The sequence below is a fragment of the Heptranchias perlo genome, chromosome 5 (assembly GCF_035084215.1).
Source record: "Heptranchias perlo isolate sHepPer1 chromosome 5, sHepPer1.hap1, whole genome shotgun sequence".
Taxonomy (NCBI): domain Eukaryota; kingdom Metazoa; phylum Chordata; class Chondrichthyes; order Hexanchiformes; family Hexanchidae; genus Heptranchias; species Heptranchias perlo.
Window position 1 is genome coordinate 6,037,880 of NC_090329.1, and position 16,999 is coordinate 6,054,878.

Consider the following 16,999-nt stretch of genomic DNA (forward strand, 5'->3'; position numbering starts at 1 on the left):
TTTCAACATATTAAGGGGAACAAATAGGATAGAGATAGCGAGAAACTATTTCCGTTGGTTGGGGAGTCAGGGACATAACCTAAAAATTAGAGCCAGGACTTTCAGGAGTGAAGTTAAGAAACACTTCCACACACAAAGGGTGGTAGAAGTTTGGAACTCTTCCGCAAACGGCAGTTGATGCTAGCTCAATTGTTAATTTTAAATCAGAGATTGATAGATTTTTGTTAAGCAAAGGTATTAAGGGATATGGAGCTAAAGCAGGTATATGGAGTTAGGTCACAGATCAGCCATGATCTCACTGAATGGCGGAACAGGCTTGAGGGGCTAAATGGCCTACTCCTGTTCCTGTTCCTATCTTCCTATGTTCCTGACTACATTAGTTCTTCATGTCTGAAGTTGGTTCTTCCGTTTACCCTAGTTTTGGTGTTGATCTGAATTTCTGTCAGCACTGAGCTACAGACATCTGCACTGAGCAGGCTGGTTGAGGACTGATGCTTTTTCACTTTTTCAGTACTAATGTCAGTCAGCCCTATTGAAGTTGGAAAGTCTCAAGGTTGAGTAGAGATGCTACTGAAAGTGAAGTAGTGTGAGCCTAGAGGACACTGATGCCTTCCCCCCAACCTGATGAATCAAAATGTATCACTATAGGACTGCTGTATTTTTTTAAAATCAAGCCCAAGAGCTAACCTTACTTGAAACCAATCCCTTCTTTGAACTGAAAGCATAAAAAGGAGAAACAGAAAGCTATCTGTGCATTTTAGGAATTAGGGTTAGATGCTCTTTTTCCACAGGATTATCTTTCAGCAAATATGGTGGACTTAAGGAGTCCTTTTGCTAAGTTTAGAGCAGGCTTAACACTTATGGAAATCATTCAATGTCAGCAAAGTAAATTTTTTGGGCACTTAAGCCATGACATTCAACACAGATTTTGAAACTGGTGCCGGTATCAGCCAGTATGCCTTACCAGTCATTTACTAGAAGTGCATAAACGTCACATGCAATGTCTGAGACCATGGCCTTGAAAAATGTAAAAAAACGTTTTTCTCCTGTATGAATGAATGACAGGCAAGACTGCTTCTGACAAAGGGTGAAAAAGAACTAAGTACACTGCTGCGAACAAGGCCGACAAACAAACCGAGTGGTGATAACCGCTTGCTCAAATGCGGTGAGAAATAGTACAAAGTTCTTTATGTGGTGATGCTTCAAGGTACCTTTTCTCCACAGGAAGATAAGGTTGAATGAAGGAGGAAGAATTTAACCTGCTTTGTTGGGGGAAAAGGGCTTGCCTAAGAGCCAATTATAATGGAGCTCTGCAGGGTCAGAACCTGATCTATAAGAGGGCAGACAATAGATTACTGGCAATAAAGAGAGGCATTGATTAAAACTTGCATGTAACAGTTACAGCAAATAGACTCAAATGTATTCCATAATCTCTCAAGATAAAAAGAAAACTCTGCCTATTATACAGATTTCAATTATTTTTCATGCACAAAGTTGCAAAGTTCAAATAGATTTGAAAATACCATTGTACTCTAATTTGTAAGCAATTTGTTCCATTATTGGAACAGCTAGGGAAGAAGTTAAAAAGCAGGACCTCAAAAGGTAGTAATCTCTGGATTACTCCCAGTGCCACGTGTTAGTGAGTACAGAAATAGGAAAATAAGGCAGGTTAATATGCATGGCTAAAGACATGGTGGAAGAGGGAGGGCTTCAGATTCTTGCGGCATTAGGACAAGTTCTGGGGCAGGATGGACCTGTTCAAGACAGACGGGTTGCACCTCAACATAGCTGGGACCAATGTCCTCGCGGGGAGGGTTTAAACTAATTTGGCAGGGAGATGGCCACTAGGATGTAGCATTAGAAAAGAGAAACAAGGTGCACAAAGGTTTGGGAGAGACAGATAGCACTAGAATAAGAAATAGGACAGGATCAGGTGGGATCAGACTAAGAGAATAGAAGAAGGTCTAAGATAGGTTTACAGTGCACATGTGTAAACACACGAAGCGTGGTGAGCTGCAGGCACAAACAGCCACATGGGAATATGATGTCGTGGCGATAACGGAGACCTGGCTCAGAAAAGGGCAGGATTGGGTACTAAATGTTCCTGGATACATGAAAGATAGGGAAGGAAAAAAAGGAGGGGGGTGTCAGTATTTATTAAGGAGAATATAGCAGTGCTGGAGAAAGAGGATGTCCTTGAGGAGTCAAAGACAGCATCTATTTGGTAAGATTTAAGAAACAATAAAGGCGCCATTTACACTACTTGGTGTATTCTGTAGGCCACCAGCTAGTGGGAAGGATATAGAGGAGCAAATTTGCAGGGAAATTACAGAGAGGTGCAAAAACTAGAGTGATAATGGGGGACTTCAACTATCCTAATATAGACTGGGATAGTAATAGTGTAAAGGGGCAAAGAGGGGGAGGAATTTCTGAAGAGTGTTCAGGAGAACTTCCTTCATCAGTACATTTCTGGCCCAACGAGGAAGGAGGCATTGCTGGATCTGGTTCTGGGGAATGAGGTGGGTCAAGTGGAGCAAGTGTCAGTGGGGGAACATTTAGGGAACAGTGATCATAGTATCATAAGGTTTAGATTAGTTATGGAAAAGGACAAAGAGCAATCTAGAGTAAAAATACTTAATTGGAGGAGGGCCAATTTCAGTGGGTTGAGAATGGATCTGGCCCAGGCAAATTGGAATCAAAGATCGGCAGGCGAAACTATAATTGAACAACGGGCAGCTTTTAAAGAGGAGATGGTTGGGGTACAGTCTAGGTACATTCCCACGATGGGGAAGAGGTAGGGAAACTAGATCCAGAGCTCCCTGTATGACAAAAGAGATTGAGAGTAAGATGAAGCAGAAAAAGGGGCTTATAACAGACCCAAGGTTGATAACACAAGTGGGAACCAGGCTGAATATAGAAAGTACGGAGTTGAATTAAATTGAATTATCTGCATTTTCTCAGTATTTTAGAAACCGAGAATATGGCTGCTCACAATATTACTATTTGAAACAACAAGTTGGTCCCGAATTTTAAGGGAACTTTTGGGGCTAGACCTTGGGCGGGACAGAACATCGACTCACCCACCAGCTGTGCCATGGCTCCGTCCCACTTTACCCAATCATACATAGGACAGATGCCCATTCCATTAATGTCTCATCTGGGGTGCCTGCCTCAGGAAAGTTACTGGGTGGGGCTTGGGGTTGCTGGCTGCAACATTAGTGAGCCAACTTGTAGAGTTCCAAAAAAAAAATTTTGGTCCATTTCTCTGAAAGGCTGGATTTCGTACCGCAGCACAGTGCTACCCATAGACAGTGAAGCTTCTGCATGCACACGGTAATATAGCGGTGAGATTGATTTCATCAGAAAAGAAAATCAGGCAGAGTGTAAAACGGGCTGCCAATTCGCCAGCGCCCATTTTGCCCGAGACAGATTTCCACTCCTAATTCTCGACCAGTGTTTAAAGGACCATTAACTTCATCAGTGTCACATTTTCATTTCATGATCTTTCTGTGAGAAATTGCCCAATTAGAATTGAATTTTATGCTAAAGGCTCAACTGACAGCAAGTAATGTGATGTCACTTAGGACCCTGAAGAACCATCCAAATGAAGAGACTCGTCCTATCTGCCCAGGCATTCAAGACCTGGCTAAAGAGCTACCAATACAGGTTCCAACACTGACTACGAGGCATTCAATTTTATTTATTTTTTTGAGAACCCCTCAGTAAGCCATCGCGGCAGTTTATTCTCTTAAATGTTTCTGTATGTTGCCGTGTGCACGCAGGAGCTCCACAGATTAAAGCAAGAGAGAAAAAGGAGGCTTATGACAAATGTAAGGTTCATAATACAGTGGAGAACCAAGCTAAATACAGAAAGTACAGAGGAGATCTAAAAAAGGGAACAAAAGGGGCAAAGAGAATAGACTGGTGGCTAACACAAAAGGGAATCCTAAAGTTTTCTTCAGGCATATAAATAGTAAACAGGTAGTAAGAGGAAGGGACGGGGCTGATTAGGGACCAAAAAGGAGATCTACGCATGGAGGCAGAGGGTGTGGCTGAGGTAAATGAGTACTTTGCATCTGTCTTTACCAAGGGAGAAGATGCTGTCAAGTCACAGTAAAAGAGGAGGTAGTTGAGATACTGGGTGGGCTAAAAATTGATAAAGAGGAGATACGAGAAAGGCTGGCTATACTAAGTAGGTAAGTCACCTGGTCCGAATGGGATGCATCCTAGGTTGCTGAAGGAAGTAAGGTTGGAAATTGCAGTGGTACTGGCCATAATCTTCCAATTCTTGTTAGATATGGGGGTGGTGCCAGAGGACTGGAGAATTGCAAATGTTACACCCTCGTTCAAAAAAGGGTGTAAAGATAAACCCGGCATCTATAGGCCAGTCAGTTTAACCTCGGTGGTGGGGAAGCTTTTAGAAATGATAATCTGGGACAAAATGAATAGGCACTTGGACAAGTGTGGATTAATAAAGGAAGCCAGCACAGATTTGTTAAAGGCAAATCATGTTTAACCGGCTTGATTGGGTTTTTTGATGAGGTAACAGAGAGGGTTGATAAGGGCAATGCAGTTGATGTTGTGTATATGGACTTTCAAAAGGCATTTGATAATAGGCTTGTCAGCAAAATTGAAGCCCATAGAATAAAAGGGGCAGTGGCAGCATGGATATGAAATTGGCTAAGTGACAGGAAACAGAAAGTAGAGGTGAATGGTTGTTTTTCAGACTGGAGGAATGTATACAGGGGTCAGTGCTGGGACCACCACTTTTTTGATACATATTAATGACTTGGACTTGGGTGTAAAGGGCACAAATTCAAAATTTGCAGATGACACAAAACTTGGAAGTGAGGAGGAGAGTGATAGACTTCAAGAGGACAGAAACAGGCTGTTGGAATGGGCAGACACACTGTAGATGAAATTTAATGCAGAGAAGTGCGAAGTGATACCTTTTGGCAGGAAGAATGAGGAGAGGTAATATAAACAATTCTGAAGGGGTTGCAGGAACAGAGACACCTGGGGGTATATGTGCAGAAATCTTTGAAGTTGACAGGACAGGTTGAGAAAGTGGTTGAAAAAGCATACGGGATCCTGGGCTTTATTAATAGAGGCATAGAGTACAAAAGCAAGAAAATTATGTTGAACCTTTATAAAACACTGGTTCGGCTACAGCTGGAGTATTGTGTCCAATTTTGGGCACTGCACATTAGGAGGTATGTGAAGGCCTTAGAGAGGGTGCAGAAACGATTTACTGAAATGGTTCCAGCGATGAGGGACTTCAGTTACGTGGATAGACTGGAGAAGCTGGGGTTGTTCTCCTTAGAGCAGAGATGGTTGAGAGGAGATTTGATACAAGTGTTCAAAATCATGAAGGGTTTAGTAAAGTAAATAAAGAGAAACTCTTCCCGTTGTCGGAAGGGTCGAGAACCAGAGGACACAGATTTAAGATGATTGGCAAAAGAACCAAAGGGGACATGAGGAAAAACTTTTTTACGTAGCGACTAGTTATGATCTGGAATGCACTGCCTGAAAGGGTGGTGGAAGCAGATTCAATCGTGACATTCAAAAAGGAATTGGATAAATGCTTGAAGGGAAAATTTTTCAGGACTAAGGGGAAAGGGACTAACTGGATTGCTCTTACAAAGAGCCGGCACAAGCTCGATGGGCCAAATGGCTTCCATCCGTGCTGTAACCATTTTATGCTTAAATATGAAGTTCTTTTGTATTCCGACACATTTTCTGTGCACATCATTTTAAATTTGTGACACACTTGAATTTCTTCACTATTCTAACTATAGCCATATTTTCTTGCAGGTTTGTGCTGATGGACACACAGAGAAATCAAGGACTCGAGAAAAATACAGGATGAAAGAATTAAATAGAACAGGCTCCCAATGGGAGACGGTGAAAGCAGGTAGTATTAATTCATTCAAATGCAAATTAGATAGATTTCTTTCAGAAAATAATATTTTGGAATACAGTAGGAGTACTTTGAGACATGACATATGTTAAGTGTAGCATGCTTGGGAGGAACAGGTGCCTTTGGACCTATGGTTCCCAAAGCTATCCACCACTGGGGTTTCCCTCTTGTCATGTCTGTGTCCGTGTCTGTGTAGACTAATTGATAGAGATTGATTGCTATGATTAGTCAACAACTCCCTTATCGTTGTATCATGCAACTACTAGGATGGTAGAAGGCAAACTAGATGGGCCTTGGTCTTATTTTGTCTAGCAATTCATATGTTGCTATGGTCTAAAAACACCATTGATGATTAGATAACCTTTGGATGCTTTTTGTATAATGTTAATCAGTTTCTTGTCTGCAAGTAACAAGAGACTAGTTCATGATTCGCAACTTCCGCACTAAACTATTCACAATAGAAGTATAATGATGCGCATTCGGCTACAAAGAAAGTTACAAAGTACATAGAGCTATCACTCGCAGGACTTTTTCCCCCCCTCCATATTTTCTTAAATCTCCTCCTTGCCCGGAGACAGCGACTCTTGTTGAAGTACAATTTCACCAGTGCTGACAACTGACCATTCATCAGTAGTGGATGTCGCAACTCAGTCTGATCCTGTTCTTGTCCAATGTCCACGCACTTACTATTCCAGGAAAGGTCGCTAGATAGTGACCAGCAGCAGGGACCCTGACCGATGTTTTTCCCCCTCCATATCCAAGGGGTGCTGAGGACAATTGTAGCATCGTAACTGCTGTCAAGGTGAGACCAGCTAACACAGCATGGACTGAAAAACAAACCTATGACCAATCTGGGCTGAGTTTAATGATGTGCTGGGTGGGCAGTGCTTTTATCCACTAGGTCATCTGGGATGCTACTTGCAGAATATTTTAATGCTAGATCTCATTGAAGAATACAACAATGACAACTCATTCTACACCAACCCAGAGAATACATTACCAAAAGTGTATAATCGAATCTAATATTTCCAGGACAGATGACACAGACACTAACAACAAAACGCAACACAATTTAACTGATGATATAGGTAAGCAGCTGGTATGGACTAAAGATAGAACTCAAATTCACATCTGCTAGGCAATTCACCTCCAGTCAGTTCTATTCCTAATGACTCAACCATTGCAAAAATATCACCAGAATTTTAGGAATGTTACCCAGAACCCTTTGCATAACCAGACCATCCCAGTTGTGAATAACTTCATTAATTACATCTCATGGCATAGCACCTAAGGCCCAGATAAAATTTCCAAATCAAGGTCCAGACTCCAACAAAAAAAGTAGGTCTATGAAGGGAAATTTCTAGCAGGCATTTCTGATATTAATTGGCCAGTTTTGTGAGTAAGTAGTGATTTATAACACACAAAAATATTACACACTGACCTGAGTGAAGAAAGAAAATGTGCTAAGTGTTAAAAAAAATGTTTTTGTGTAGTAGCTGGTACAGATTGCTGGGTTTGAATTAAGTGAATCTTAGTGAATGGAACTACTTTTTGATTGCTTTGCATTTAGACAATGAGCATGGTTAACTTCATATTTGAGATGATTTGTTTTGCTCTATGCCATTTTTACCACACTTAAAAGGTATGCTATTACAGACACTCATGTGACACAAAACTATTATGTCAATTTTTCCAACCTGCTAGGACAGGCAGAAAAAGGCTCCTACTTCAAAACGTGGCTGTCATTTTTCATAAGCCACAGAATTCAGGACAGCTTAGTTTATGGCTAGAGTACCACAGTTGCTTTCATACTGTGTAAATGGACATCCTTGGATGTTTGGCTCAATAGATTTTGCAAGGAAAGTTGTTATGTTGTTAGTAACCAACAATAATTCCCAAATATTTTTGAAATTTTTTCCAGAGCCACTTTAATGCACATTCTTCTCTATTTCAGTCAATCTGAAATTGTACATATCCTGCAGGGTGATGTTTTTCAGCAAAGGGTTCATCCAGTAACATTCACTCTTAGCTGACGGCATCTTTAGCAATAGGACCGATTTTGAAGGGTAGTCATCACATGGCATTGTACAATAAATTTCTTGCTCCTGTAAGCAGGTGTGGGCCTGTAACTGACCAAGGGGTCTGCACAAGCAACTCAAAAAGGTATTTCTAAAGAAAGTGCCAGGCACTTAGATGACTCCCCAGCTGAATTTATACATGAAAAATCTTATCCTTTTCGCACTTCTACGTAAAATAGTTAATTTCACACAGATACATCTCAATCAGACCTACATTAATATTTGCAGAATGGAACAGTTCAAATCTGTGTTTAATTGACAAAATGTTTTATACAGATGTTGTATCTTACCACCAGGATATCCACTGTGATATTTAAATCTTGCAATTGCTTCAACAATTTCAGAACCTAGAAAAGATCCACAAATCTTTAGAAGCAGTTCAAGGGGTGTTTTATTACAGATCTAAAAGCATACCATTTCACAGAAATTCGGCCAGTATTTTGCCAATAATTGGAAAAACTGTATGTGAAAATTTACAATTAGAAAAAGGAAAAAAATTACATTAGATCATTCCTAAATTCACTTCTACAAAATTCTTCAAAATGTCAAAAGTGCAACACAAAAGCATGGTTTCTGTAAATTTTGAAAGAATATAATCTTTAAACATTTCATTAACTAGGATTGCAACATTTAATAAAATTAATTTTAAGATTCAATAATTTAGTTGGTTAAGTATCACATATGGCAAATGACTCCCTGTTCTCTTGGAAGTATGGAATGGCTGAGTCTGCAATGAGCTCAGTGCCTATCTATGGGAATGCTAGATTGGCCTACTCCATTTACCATGTACTATAAATGAGCAACTTAAAAATGACAGCAGTTACACAGGCAGCAAAAAATAGCTTGACCTCGCTGGGGATGGCCTCAATTCTAATCACCAGCAAAAGCAAGTTCACAACATATGCTGCAGAAATCTGTGTAACCTCAAAGCTACTAGTTATGTTCACAGCAACAAAGCATCAAGGACACAAGATAAATCAAGATACTTTCCATTTACTAACAATTATCCTACATTTACTGTACTGAAGCATCGACAGTGGTCACTTTGGAATCTGCCTCCCTAAAATTCTAATCCCATTTCTTATGCATGCAAAATACATTAGCTGCATTTGGCAGAAGATAGTAGTGGACATGTTATGAAGGAAAGATTGACAGAGAATTTTACAATTGTGCTTTCAATATTCTCACTCTTGGTTTGCTTCATTATGTACATTTTCATTCTAATGACTTTCAAAGCTTCAATGGCAAAAGGCCTATCTTGTCAGAAGTTTATTTGCAAATCTTTGGACGGTGTAAATATATTCTTCTGCTAAGATGTTGGGAGCATGTATTTGCATAACATGTTTGTGCAAGAAAATCATAACGGTGGAATTAAAAAAATTCAGGAGTTAGGTGGTGGCACATTGCATTGCTGCAGCACAGAATGGTAGGAAATTGATTTATATCCACCATCCCCACACAACACATTCTTAATTAAAGGCCATGCCCTCATAGTAGATGCCAAGCAATTCAGCAAAAAAGGTGGTGGTGAAAATCTGTGTAACTTTCACACACCTCCTGATAGCCAGCTTTGTAGCAGCACTAAAAAAAGGCTCGTTTGCCTGTCCTCATGGCTGGAGGATAGTGAATGGCATAATAGGGAAAAATGTGGGGAGGAAGGGAAAAAGAGGAGAATAGGCAGTCAAAATAATTTGTAAAGAAGAGTGAAAATAGAATCAAGCCTGGAAGCTACTGGCTAGCAAACTTCAACTCTTAACACAATCACAGTTATTGTAATACTTGGCATACAAGTGACACTGTCATACATATTTTTATGCCCTCTAAATAAATTGGAAACAAACAGATGTACCACTTAGGGGTTTTGTTAAAATTGTAACCATAATATGGCAGATTTCATCAGGAGATATAATTTGAAAAGAAAATATGTTTAGTAGAGGACAGTGATGCTTTGGAGCTCATTCATTTTATGTTTTAAAAATATGTCCTGTGATTCGCACTATATTGTTAAAACAAAGGGCAGATGTAAATACTTGGCACCTTTAAATTTTGTAAAATTGAGAAGCATTTATAAATTAGGATACAGTAAATCTCTGGAAGCAAACACTGGTATGTGTACAACAAAAGATATATACTACTTGCATTTTGACTTCATCCAACTGATAAAGTACACAGAATATTGGCTCTCCCTCATGAGTGTGGCTCATCAATGTGAAATTCCATCTCCTCTATGTAGCAGGTCTACAACTTACAGCAGCTTTATCTTTTGGCAGAAACTATGCTCAGCTCCCAAGACTGTTTAGCTATGAGTTACTAAACTAGAACAGGAAGAAGTGTAGTGCGGAGCAGACTTTAGTGACATAATCCTTAACACAACTTTGTGAGGTAAATTTGATTTCAAAATGCATTCTTCAGTGCTATTATTTCTGAACTCAATTTAAGCCAGATTGCAGAATCGATACAGGGGTCCATCTTTTTTCTTTACAGATACTGAAGGATCTGCTGTGTATTTCAAACATTGGGACAGATTTTGCTGTAGCGGGGCATCTAACGGCATCTGGGACCTGAGTGAACAGGGCAACCAACAGGGAATTTCCTTAACTAATGAGATTTAAGGATTGGGAAATAAACAGCTGAAGGAGGGTGAATTAAAGGGGAGTAAATTCAATATCAAATCAAGTACAGAAAGAGAAACCCACGACCTCTACCACCTAGAAAGACAAGAGCAGCAGGTACATGGGAACAACACCACCCGCACGTTCCCCTCCAAGTCACACACCATCCCGACTTGGAAATATATCGTCGTTCCTTCATCGTCCCTGGGTCAAAATCCTGGAACTCCTTTCCTAACAGCACTGTGGGAGAACCTTCACCACACGGACTGCAGCGGTTCAAGAAGGTGGCTCATCACCACCTTCTCAAGGGCAATTAGGGATGGGCAATAAATGCTGGCCTCGCCAGCAACGCCCATATCCCATGAACGAATAAAAAAAGTGAAGGAAAGTTTGGATTAAGAGTGAAAAAAAAGGAAAAAAAAGAAAAACATTTTAAAATTTGACATTTTTAAAATCTCCTAAAACAATTCACAACCTGAAGGAATGAGACCCCACACTTAGACTAGTTAATTTTGGTGCCAGAGAGGTTGATTGCCAGTCATTAACACTTGTCACATCGTTAAAAGGGTACTTATGCTTGTAATTACTAAACCTAAATATCTGCGGCGGGTTTAGTTCGTGTCTACTGCACAAATACAGCAACTTCACGACATTCAATGCATGTCAGTGGTGAGACAGACAGCAAAATTCTGTTTTTGTGACGTTAACGTTGGAGCGACACAACTCGGACAGCAACTCTTGGATATTCACATTTAACCGTGCATCTCGCCTGAAGTTGCTGTACCATATACACATAAATAACGATGAGCTCCATTATCCTCACTTATTTTGACAGCAAAATCTGGCCCATTATTTATTTTTATTTCAGATTTGTAGTTTTAAAAAAAACTCTACATATAAAAACAAACAAGTCTACCCCAAGAAATACCATGCATAATAAGTCAGATTCATACAAATGATTATCTAACATTCATATAGAAATTAGTGTACAGAATTACTTCTTCCTCCTGATTCTCCCTTCCTGCTGCCTTACACCATTTCAACTTCAGCAGGAAAGAAGAGTAGTGAGGACCATCTGCTTCAAACATAACTGCTGTAAGAGACATGTCACGATAGGCAGATAATAGGTGCGCTTTCACAGAACAGCACTAGTCAGTCTAGATTAGATTGCACTTCTTTCCTCCTCCTCAACTCAACTATTGGCTTTCTGTTCTACCCTCAACAACACGACACAAACTGTAACACCTAATAATCCAGCCAAGGACAAGTAAAGCATAAAAGATAAGCACATTCAAGCATCAAAATACAAGCAATTCTAGTTGGAAATGGATCATTTAAGAGTTACTAAAATCCACACTTTTGAAGCTCAGCTCAGGGTCAAATAGGATGCCAAGGTTGCGAACGGCCTGGTTTAGCCTCAGTGGATGGAGTCAATGTCTAGGGAACGGAGTTTGTGGCGGGGACTGAAGATAATGGCTTCAGTCTTCCCAATATTTAGTTGGGGGAAAACGTCTGCTCATCCAGTACTGGGTGTCAGATAAGCAGCGTGACAAATCAGGGCAGCGGAGGGGTCAAGAGAGGTGGTAGTGAGGTAGACCTGGGTGTCGTCAGTGTACATGTGGAACCCGACGTTGTGTTTTTGGATTATGTCGTCGAGAGGTAAGATGTAGATGAGAAATAGGAGGGAGCCAGGGATAGATCTTTGGAGGATTCCAGAGGTAACAGCTTTTAAATAGAAGAAAGGCTATGAGGAGACAGTGGGATTACTGTGGAATTGATCTAACAAAAAGCCAGCACTAATTCAATGGAGCAAATAGCTCCTTCTGTGATGCTATATCTATTATGTTTCACACAAAGAACGGCTTCATTTGTGGCAATGAACAGAGGCAAGATCTACTGCTATTCTCACTGTTGCACTGGTGCAGTTTCACCTATATTAAGGGACTTGAAAAACAAACAAGTTTGCAATATCAGTGACCAAAGTCTGCAGAAAAAAACACATCACGGGAGTACTACATCAGACAATATTTGGTATATCATATGTAAACGAAGTACATCTGAAGCAATAAGGATTTCAAACAAGGATTTTTGTGCCTTTGTCATTGAAAGAATTTCATCTATTTGCCTTGAGATTTTAAGAGTAAGGTGGCATTTTTAAAACAACTTACATTAAAGGTTTATATAAATGCAACAAAACATACCAATGCACTATCGTTGGGAGCCAGACAGAAGTAGGAGGAAGTATGGTGGCAAGATAGCTGAAGGCTCTATCATCAACAGCAAAGCAGAGGGAGAGGAAAAAGCACATTAGGCCAGATTTGAATAAAATGGAGGGCATAAAGGGTTGAAGGAAATCAGAGATAGGCTGGAACAAGGCTTTGGAGGGATTTGCAGCGAGGATGGGCTTTTTAATTTTGAGACAAGAGTAGGGGAAACCAGTCGAGGCTGGCAAGGATAGGGGTGATAGATAAGCAGGACTTAGCAGAGGATAAAATATCAACAGTGGAGTTCTAGATTAGTAGACTTTTAGGTAGGGGAGCTTGTGTGAATGGCAAGGAAATAGCTGGAAAAGTCAAGTCTAGATTTTATAAAGGCATGAATGAAGGTTTCAGCAGCAGTGGTGGTGGTGAGCCCGGGATGGAAACAGAAAATGGAAGACAGTCATAGAATCATAGAAAGGTTACAGCACGGAAGGAGACCATTCAGCCCATTGAGTCCGCACCAGCTCTACGTAAGAGGAATCCAGCTAAACCCACTCCCCCACCTTATCCCTGTAGACCTGCAATTTTTTTTTACTTTCAAGTACTTATCCAGTTCCCTTTTGAAGGCCATGATTGAATCTGCCTCCACCACCCCCTCAGGCAGTGCATTCCAGATCATAACCACTCACTGTGTAAAAAAGTTTTTCCTTTTTTGTTTACTCGTTCATGGGCGTCGCTGGCAAGGCCAGCATTTATTGCCCATCCATAATTGCCCTCGAGAAGGTGGTGGTGAGCCGCCTTCTTGAACTGCTGCAGTCCATGTGGTGAAGGTTCTCCCACAGTGCTGTTAGGTAGAGTGTTCCAGGATTTTGACCCAGCGACGATGAAGGAATGGCGATATATTTCCAAGTCGGGATGGTGTGTGACTTGGAAGGGAACGTGCAGGTGGTTCTGTTCCCATGTGCCTGCTGCCCTTGTCCTTCTAGGTGGTAGAGGTCGCGGGTTTGGGAGGTGATGTCGAAGAAGCCTTAGCTTCTCATGTCACCTTTGGTTGTTTTGCCAATCACCTTAAATCTATGTCCTCTGGTTCATGACTCTTCCACCGATGGGAACAGTTTCTCTCTATCTACTCTGTCTAGACCCTTCATGATTTTGAATACCTTTATCAAATCTCCTCTCAACCGTCTCTGTTCCAAGGAGAACAACCCCAGCTTCTCCAGTCTATCCACGTAATCATTCTAGTAAATCTCTTTTGTACCCTCTCTAAGGCCTTTACATCTTTTCTAAAGTGCGGTGCCCAGAACTGGACACAATACTCCAGTTGTGGCCGAACCAGTGTTTTATAAAGGTTCATCATGACTTCCATACTTTTGTACTCTACGCCACTATTCATAAAGCCCAGGACCCAGTATGCTTTTTTAACCGCTGTCTCAACCTGCCCTGCCACCTTCAATGATTTGTGCGCATATACCCCCAGATCTCTCTGTTCCTGTACCCCTTTTAGAATTGTGCCCTCTCGTTTACATTGCCTCTCCTCATTCTTCCAACGCAAGCGTATCACTTCACATTTTTCTGCGTTAAATTTCATCTGCCATGTGTCCGCCCATGCCACCAGCCTGTCTATATATTCTTGAAGTCTATTACTATCCTCCTCGCTGTTTACTACCCTTCCAAGTTTCGTGTCATCTGCAAATTTTGAAATTATTCCCTGTACACCCAAGTCCAAGTCATTAATATAGATCAAGAAAAGCAGTGGTCCCAATACTAACCTCTGGGGAACACCACTGTATACCTCCCTCCAGTCCGAAAAACAACCATTCACCACTACTCTCTGTTTCCTGTCGCTTAGCCAATTCTGCATCCATGTTGCTACTGCCTCCCTTATTCCAAGGGCCGCAATCTTGATGAGAAGCCTACCATGCGGCACTTTATCAAACACCTTTTGAAAGTCCATATACACCACATCAACTGCATTGCCCTCATCAACCCTCTCTCTTACCTCATCAAAAAACTCAATTAAGTTAGTTAAACACGATTTGCCTTTAACAAATCCGTGCTGGCTTTCCCTAATCAATCCACCCTCGTCCAAGTGACTGCTAATTCTGTCCCGGATTATTGTTTCTAAAAGTTTCCCCACCTCTGAGGTTAAACTGACTGGCTTATAGTCGCTGGATTTATCCTTATACCCTTTTTTGAACAAGGGTGTAACATTTGCAATTCTCCAGTCCTCTAGCATCACCCCTGTATCTACAGATGTTTGGTAGATTATGGCCAGTACCTCTGCAATTTCCACCTTTACTTCCCTCAGCAGCCTAGGATACATCCCATCCAGACCGGGTGACTTATTTACTTTAATTACAGTTAGCCTTTCTAATGCCTCCTCTATCAATTTTTAGCCCATCCAGTATCTTCCTTTACTGAGACTTACTCACAGCATCTTCTCCCTTGGTAAAAAGAGATGCAAAGTACTCATTTAGTACCTCGGCCATCCTCTCTGCCTCCATGAATAGATCTCCTTTATAGTCCCTAATCGGCCCCACCCCTCCTCTCACTACCTATTTACATGCCTGTAGAAGACTTTTGGATTGCAGTCTTGGTGATGGACTGACCGAACATGGGGTTTGAAGCACAGCACAGGGTTAAGCATTACGCACCATTGAATGTAGCTTGAGTGAGTTTCCAGGCAGAGGGAGGGGATCAAGAGACCACAGCACACCATTTCCATTGGGACTCAAACTAGATGGCTTTAGTTTTGCCAATGCATAGCTGCGAAAATCTCTGGCTCACCTGCAACTTGTTGTCAAACAGGCAGTTGAACAACCCAGCAACAGTTATGGTATCAAGGGTAGTGATGGAGAGGTAAAACAACATACATATAAAAACTGACCCTATGCTTATGGATAATATTGCTGAGGAGCAACAAATAGATGAGGAATAGAGGGGCAAGGATAGAACCTTGGGGCATGCAAGAAAATAAACCATTCCAGGAATTGGGTTGACTGCATTGGTACAGGTATGAATGGAGCCAAGTATGGGCACTGCCATGGATTTGTACCATGGAGAAGAGTAAGTGGAGAAGGATAGCTGACCATATTTGACCATGCTGCAAGCCACAGGGAGGATGAGAGATAACACACTATGGTTGTAATCATACAGAATGTTGATGACTTTGACACGGTACTCTGAATTGGACAGAAGCCAGACCAAAGGGATTTGAATGGAATGGTGGGAGAGATGGGCTTACAGGTGGGTGATAACATAATCCAGAACTTTAGACAAAGGGGAGATTGGAGATGGGTCAAGGATAGGCTTTCATTTTATAAAAGGAGTGGAACAAATACAGCCATTTTAAAGAAGGGGAGGTAGTAGAGAAAAGAAAATGGCCAAGGAAAGGGAATGTTGATGAAATTAGAAAATAATGGGCTGAGATGGGGTCAGGAGTAGAGCAGAGACAAGACCAAGGGATCAGGTGGTGGATCAGGTGCAGGACATCGATGTGAAGAGGGTTAGGGTGGAGATAGGGAAGAAGCTCCTGAGTTATGTGAGGTGAGAGCTAGGGGGAAGGGTGAACTGCAGAAAGTTGGGGGGGGTGCAGAGGGATGAGAGGAAGCTGAGGCAACTGAGCAGATAGCCTCAATGAACTCCTTGCAACAGTCATTAGCTGAGAGTGAAAACATTCGGGGAGGAAGCTTGAATATGCAGTTATTAGTGAAGAGGTAGGGATTGCCCATGCCAATGACAATCCTGGTGTAATAGACATCCTAGATCTAACCAAAACCTCTCTCTGACAGTGACTCCACTCCTCCCTCCATTATGGCCATCCTGTCACGTTCCCTGTCCAAACTGGTGTGGCAGTGGCAAGGCTCTCAAAATTACTCCCAGCTCCATTTCTAGCACTGTCTCCAACCCCGTCTCGTCTTTCAGATGAGATGAGAAACCAAGGCCCCATCTGTTTTCTCAGGTGAACTTAAAAGATTCAATGGCACCGTTGATAACGGAGAGGGGATATTGTTTCAGAGATGAGCCAGATCTGCCAACAGACAAGGTGACGCACTGATTTGAGAACATGAAGGTGAGTATTTTATCAAGGTGACCAGCAGCAGTGGAAGATCACAAGGGCATTGAAAACAGAAACAAGGGAGATTTTGGTAGGCCAATGGGGTGGAGAACCAGAAAAGAATAAACTTG

At 41.4% G+C, this 16,999-nt stretch overlaps 1 protein-coding gene across 10 annotated transcripts in view; it reads right to left on the minus strand.

Moving 5' to 3' along the window:
• eloal (elongin A, like) overlaps positions 1–16,999 on the minus strand; it is a 118,791-nt gene that overhangs the window by 57,779 nt on the left and 44,013 nt on the right. For 8 of the 10 annotated variants that reach the window (XM_067983986.1, XM_067983984.1, XM_067983979.1 and 5 more), the window contains one exon: positions 8,289–8,345. The exons of the other annotated variants lie outside the window; for them this stretch is intronic. In XM_067983986.1, the coding sequence (XP_067840087.1) occupies positions 8,289–8,345 (57 nt within the window). Of the gene's footprint in view, positions 1–8,288; positions 8,346–16,999 lie in introns of those variants that run through there. 10 annotated transcript variants of the gene reach the window in all.